General features: G+C 55.0%; 1 protein-coding gene across 1 annotated transcript; it reads left to right on the forward strand.

Annotated features, from left to right (window-relative positions):
• Positions 1–2,432: 2,432 nt before the first annotated feature.
• On the forward strand, positions 2,433–6,450 carry LOC138101994 (olfactory receptor 14J1-like). The gene is made up of 2 exons (XM_068999741.1): positions 2,433–2,496; positions 5,813–6,450. The coding sequence occupies exons 1-2, from the start codon at positions 2,433–2,435 to the stop codon at positions 6,448–6,450; spliced, it is 702 nt and encodes a 233-aa protein (XP_068855842.1).
• Positions 6,451–6,710: the final 260 nt, after the last annotated feature.

Consider the following 6,710-nt stretch of genomic DNA (forward strand, 5'->3'; position numbering starts at 1 on the left):
TTTTGCCTTTTTTTTTCCTGCTGTTTGAAGCGTCTTATCTGCCTCTTCCCATCTCTGGAGCAGTTTGGCTGGAAAGCGGCGGCCCGTCCTCCGAGATGCAGGCTCCATGCTTGCAGCTGAACCTCGGTCCGCCTGGGACGAAGGAGCAGGGGTAGGGGTTGCACAGCTCACTCGGGATTTCAGTCCAGGGTGAAGGATTGGGGGGTTCTCCCCAGGCGGGCGGCGTCGGCTCCCGGAGGCCTCAGGGTGTCTCGTGGCTGGCGATGGTGGTGGTGTGGGGAAAGGCAAAGGGCAGGGATTCTACCTTTCGCTTTCGCCTCCACATTTTGCACCAGTTTTGCCTTCCTTTTTATGGGCCTCCAGGCGGGCTATGCACGGCCCGTACGGCACGTAGTTTCCAGGCGTTCAAAAGTGATTATGATAAGCAGCCATAATGACGAAGCACTTTTGAAGCCTTTCTGGTGCTGAGCAGTGATAATGACAAAGCATTTTTTGGAGCCTTTCTCCTATGATTAGGCTCTTGCACACTTCAGAACCAAGGGGCCATTGTGACACCGCAGGGCCTTGTATAACCAAGGGGTCATTGTAGCACGGCAGGGCCTCGTGGAATCAAGGGGATCGCAGTGACACTGTGGGGCTCCATGAGGCCACGGGGCCATTCTGACTGTGTGGAAGCAAGGATACCATTGTTACGCTACGGGGCATCACGGAACCAAGGAGGCCATTGTGAAGCAGCGGGGGAACCCGCTGAGACTATTATGACACTTCAAGGCCTTGTGACACCGAAGGGCCATTGTGGACCTGCAGGGCCTCGTGGAACCAATGAGACCATTGTGACATCACAGGGCCTCATGGGAGCCAGGGGCCATTGTGACACAGCCAGGCCTCATAGAACCAAGGGGCCCTTGGGACACTGCGTGGCACCATGGGGCCAAGGAGACCACTGTGACACTACAGGGCATCACGGAACTAAGAACTACGTAACAGTAAGAGGCCCAATGGAATCAAGGGGCCATTGTGACACCACAGGGCCTCATAGAACCAAGGAAACCATTGTGACACTGCAAGGTCTCATGGAAGCAAAGGGCCAGTGTGACACAGCCAGGCCTTGTGGAACCAAGGGGCCACTGTGATCCTGGGGAGCCCAATAGAACCAAGGAGCCATTGTGACACTGCAGGACCTTATGGAATCATGGAGACCACTGTGACACTCTGTGACCTCATGGAACCAGTGGGCCATAGTGTTATTTTGCAGCCCCATGGAAGCAAGGAAACCGTTTGGACACAGCAAGGCCTCATGGAAGCAAGGGGCCTTTGTGCCGCTGTAGAGCCAAGGAGACCACTGTGATATTGCTGGGCCTCAGGGGAACAAAATTGTGATGCTGCAGGGCCCCAAGGATCCAAAGAACATGGAACAGGACTGGTTGGCTTGGCCCCCTGGGGCCACCTGCCTGGTCCGGCTGACCTCGGCATGTTGAGGGTTGCTTCTCATCTGCCCCTGAAATGCTGGAGTTCCTTGCTTTCCTTTCTGTGGGAAAGAACTGTCCTTCTCCTCCAGGGACCCATGGCTGAAATTAGGATTCTACCTCCAAATTTGATTCTATCCGAGGATTGTTCCCATGTGAAACCTGCCAGGACAGACAGCTCAGGCTGGCCTTGGCCTCTTAGGGGCCACCTCTCATCTGCCTTCAAAACACGGGGGGGCTGTGCTTTTCTTCCCATGGAAAAAAACATCTTTCAAGTCCAGCCATCCATGGCCAAAACTGGGAATCCACCTCTGAAATTCCATCTATCCAAGGAATAGCTCCCAGACAAAAGCTGCCAGGAATGTCCAGCTCCCCTTGCATTCCTGAGGGCCAGCTCTCATCTGCCTTTGAAACACTGGGGCTCCTCACTTTTCTGCCAATGGAAAAGAACTGTCCTTCTTGGCCAGACGTCCATGGACAAAACTGGGATTTGGCCTCCCAAATTCCCTCTATCCAAGGATCGCTCCAAGACAAAAGCTGCCAAGACAAACAGGTCTGGCTGGCCTTGGCCTCCTTGAGCCACCACTAATCAGCCTTTGAAACCCTGGGGCTCTGCCCTTTCCTTCCTGGGGAGAAGAGCTGTCATTCCGGTCCAGGCACCCACAGCTGAAATGGAACTCCACCTCCAAAACTCCCCATATGTCCAAGGGTTGCTTTCAGACAGAAGCTGCAAGGACAGACAGGTCTGGCTTGCCTTGGCCTCTGGTGGCTGCCTCTCATCTGCCTTCAGAACACTGGGGTTCTGTGGTTTCCTTCCTGTAGAAAAGAACCGACCTTCTTGTCCAGGTGCCCGTGGCCTCAAGCACATGATCACTACATAGGGACAAAGGGGCTCTGTGCTCAGTGGAGTGGAGCCTGAGGACAGTGGAGGAGAGTCCTGGGAGGGCTTGAAGGGTGGTTTCAGAGATGGTGGATCCTTTTGACATAGTAGAGAACAGCCGGCAAAAGAAAGAATTAATGCAAAGGGCAGGTGGGGAGGTCCAGACTGGACACAAGGAGAAAGGAATTTCTCTCCCAGGGCAGTGCTGTGGTGCCACGTGTCCCCCAGAAGGAGTCTGGAGCAGCCCAAGGCTTTGCGTGCCAAGGCAGAGCCAGGCAGGCCGCAGAGCCATCAGCAAAGGAAGGGGCCGGGGAGGTGGGGCAGCCGGGGGGATGAGGACAGCCTGCAGGGACAGAGACACAGGGCACGGACACTGTAGGACAGCCTGGGCCGGAGAGGGCAGAGGGATGTGCAGAAGCTGCAAGGCCCTGACAGAGGCAACTTCTGCAGCACTTTGGCCAGGGCTGCTGTCCCTGCCCCTGGGGCCAGTTGGGAGACAAGTGACCCTTGCAGCCCTGGGGCCTCATTGCCTCTTTTTTCCTGCTCAGCAGCCTGGCAGGGGGCACCCCATGGTCCTGCCCTTGGCATTGCACATGCCCACATCCCAGTGCCCCGGGAAGAGTCCCGAGCAATGAGGGAGGGACAGGATCTGCCTTTCCGGCGGCTGGGGCACTGCCTGCAGCCAGCCCGGGCACGGCACAGAGGCACAGAGGGGTTCCATCAGTTAGGGCTGGGAAGATGCTGACAAGTGACCGGGGGAGAATCATTCCCAGCCCTTGACACAGGAAGCCTCTGGCTGCAGGACAAAGCAGCTGCAGTTCCTGAAATGATCTCCTCAAGCTGGAACATACCACTGACTGTGGATTCAGGAAGTACATTCTCTGAGTATCCCTGGTGTAGAACATGAGGACATGCTCAGGGCTTAGGCTCAGTCCAGTAATATTTCCAAGACAAGCCTTTCTATAAAGATGAAATTTCCTGAGAGTGTTTTCCGTTTCCTACTCTTGCGGAATGGGAGGGGGGGAAGTGATAAAGGAATTCTTCATTTTTAAGAGTCCCTAAGGCATGGGAAGTGTAACTTGAGTGCTCTGCAGGAGTTTCCTAAAGTGCTTTCAAGGCACTCCTCTGCCCACGGAGAGCACCGGCATCACCTTTGCTGGACCCGCCAGGCTTAGTCTGACCTGTCCTTTCTCCCACCTGCAAACAGAACCTGTCCCCAGCCAGTGCCCTGCAAACAGGCAGGTTTCTGTAGGGCCAAGGAGAGTGCACAGAGATATGGGGTCTGTGAGTGCTGGCAGGAAGAGATCAGGCACAGGGAAACATCTCCAGGAGGAAGATCTTCAGCAAGCAGAGAGAAGATCAGGCAATGAGAGAAAACAAAAGGCAGAAATGTTGTGGCACGGAGAGCTTAGAGACCTCCACAGGATGCCCTCGAGTGCAGCCCCTCCCTCTGAACAAGCCCCCTCCCCTCCTCTCTCCCTCAGCCAAGCCTCTGCCCTCAGGGCCGGGGCTCCAAGGCGTGAAGCCCCTCCTGTGCAGGCAGAGCTGCAGCAGAGCTGTGGGGCAGCTCTGCGGTCCCGGGCCCAGTTCCCTCTGCAGAGCACAGGGCCGGGAGCATCTGCCTGGCACTGGGGGGCTCTGGGAGGGGGCACAGCTGGCTCAGCTGGCTCAGGGTGACGCTGGCCCCAGTGCCCGGCTGTGGGCAATGCAGCCAGGGAAGGAGCTCCATCTCCCTACATCCAATGCCATCATTAGGACACTTGGCTTTCTTCTTGAGGATTCCCCCTAAGCTCGGAGCTTCCCTCCAGGACGCAAACAGGTCGTGTAGCATCTTTGTGTTACCTGAAAGCCCCACAGTGAGACACAGAAGTTTGATGATGGACAAAGTGCTGTTGGGTTGGTGCAATGAGCCATGTGTGTATTTGGCTACCAATGTGGGGCTGAGACCTCGAGAAGGGGATGGACATTTGATGGGCTGTGGTGGATCGATCTGCTCTCAGCAGTGTTGGGATGGTTTCTAAGGGAAATATGGGAGGGTGATTATCCTCTGTCTGACAAGGGTGAAAGCCCAGAGGATCTTGGAACAGGACAGAGTGACAGAGCACCTCCCCTCACTCTCCACTCACCGCCTTGCCTCACAGAACTCGCTCTATTCTCCCCGAGGGCAGCAGCAATGCTGAGTGTTTCTGACATCCAAAACCAGTCAGCCGGGGAGATGAAGAGGAGCTGTAAAAACCTCTAGAACACTTTAACAGCTTTTGCCATTCCTGTTCTTGGGCCCTGGGAGTGCCCTTGTGTTAGCTGGGGTTTCAAAGTGTAACACCAGGACAGGTGGCTGTCCCCCTCCCACTTCTGCACAGCAAGGCTGAATTATAAAACCCCCCGGAGCAATTGCCCTGAAACTCATGTCGCACGCAGCCAGCACCAAGCAGGGCTGCGGCTGGAGCTGAAGGAAGATCTGCTAGAAAAACAGAAGGGTGTTGTCGGTGATGGAACACGGACTTCGCCGGCCGCATGCAAAGCCAAATTTCCTCGCACGAGTCACATCTTTATATACTGTTCCAAACCCACAGTTCAGCAGCTACAAACTTCAGCTTCTAAGGTTATATGTTTTACATCTCCAAGGGCTACAGATTACCATCTCCTCGCCCAATCTCCCGTTAACTATCCTGCTCTTTGTCTCGCCTCTTGCTCTTTGTCTCGCCTCCTGCCAGACGCGGCCCCGGCCCGCCCCGTCTCTCGTCTCTCGCAAGGCCCCAGGCCAGCCAAAGCCGTTCTCCGTGGCGACACTCTGAATCCCCATAAGGTGTCAGTGTGTGACAGGAGAAGCATTTGTGGGACATGGCTTTGATTTGGCTGAGAGCCGTTTCCCTTAAGCTGTCACTGACTTTTCTCCATGAACAGGTCCCCATGTCCACACACAGCCAATGTCCAACAGCAGCTCCATCAGCCCCTTTCTCCTGCTGCCATTGGCAGACACGCGGCAGCTGCAGCTCCTGCACTTCTGCCTCTTCCTGGGCATCTCCCTGGCTGCCCTCCTGGGCAGCGGCCTCATCATCAGCGCCGGAGCCTGCGGCCAGCACCTGCACAGCCCCATGTTCTTCTTCCTGCTGACCCTTGCCCTCACCGACCTGGGCTCCATCTGCACCACTGTCCCCAAAGCCATGCACAATTCCATTTTGGGACACCACAACCACCTCCTACGCAGGAGGTGCTGCACAGCCCCTTTCTCTTTCTCTTTCTCCTTCTCTCTTTCTCCTTCTCTTTCTCTTTCTCCTTCTCTTTCTCTTTCTCTCTTTCTCTCTTTCTCTCTTCCTCTCTTCCTCTTCCTCTTCCTCTTCCTCTTCCTCTTCCTCTTCCTCTTCCTCTTCCTCTTCCTCTTCTCTCTTTCTCTCTTTCTCTCTTTCTCTCTTTCTCTCTTTTTCTCTCTTTCTCTTTCTCTCTCTCTTTGTCTTCCTCATTTCAGCGGAGTTTTCCCTCCTCGCCGCCGTCGAGTGCTACGACCGCTACGTGTCCATCTGCAAACCCCTGCACTACGGGACCCTCCTGGGCAGCAGAGCTTGTGCTCACATGGCAGCAGCTGCCTGGGCCAGTGCCTTTCTCAATGCTCTGCTGCACACGGCCACTACCTTTTCCTTGCCCCTGTGCCAGGGCAGTGCCCTGGGCCAGTTCTTGGGTGAAATCCCACACATCCTCAAGCTCTCCTGCTCACACTGCCACCTCAGGGAACTCGGGCTTGTTGTGTTTTCCATCTGTTTAACTTTTGGTTCATTTGTGTTCCTTCTTTTCTCCTATGTGCAGATCTTCAGGGCTGTGCTGAGGATCCCCTCTGAGCAGGGATGGCACAAAACCTTTTGCACGTGCCTCCCTCACCTGGCCATGGTCTCCCTGTTCCTCAGCACTGGCTTTGTTGCCTGCTTGAAGCCCCCCTCCATGTCCTCCCCATCCCTGGACCTGGCACTGCCAGTTCTGTACTCGGTGCTGCCTCCAGCCCTGAAGTCCCTCATCTACAGCCTGAGGAACCAGGAGCTCAAGGATGCCCTGAGGAAAATGATGACTGGATGCTTTCCAGAAGCAAAAACCTGCCTGTTTTCAGCTCCATAGGCTAAAGTGTAATCATTAGAGGCCCAGCCTGCCCTCTCAGGTTGTTTTGGTGGTGGTGCTTTGGGGGCTTTTTTTCTTTTCCTATGTTAATGTTGTACCCAAAAGATTTTGTTATGCATCTTATTCCCTGTTTACAGGCTGAATGGGACTGTTGACAGGGACTGTGTCAATGAGGAGTCTGCTCTGTGTGTATTCACATGAAAGAAAGGACCCATCAGCAAGGTCTTTGTTCAAGATCCTTTGGTTGAGTCCATCCCTGA

This window comes from Aphelocoma coerulescens, unplaced genomic scaffold, assembly GCF_041296385.1.
Source record: "Aphelocoma coerulescens isolate FSJ_1873_10779 unplaced genomic scaffold, UR_Acoe_1.0 HiC_scaffold_60, whole genome shotgun sequence".
Classification (NCBI taxonomy): domain Eukaryota; kingdom Metazoa; phylum Chordata; class Aves; order Passeriformes; family Corvidae; genus Aphelocoma; species Aphelocoma coerulescens.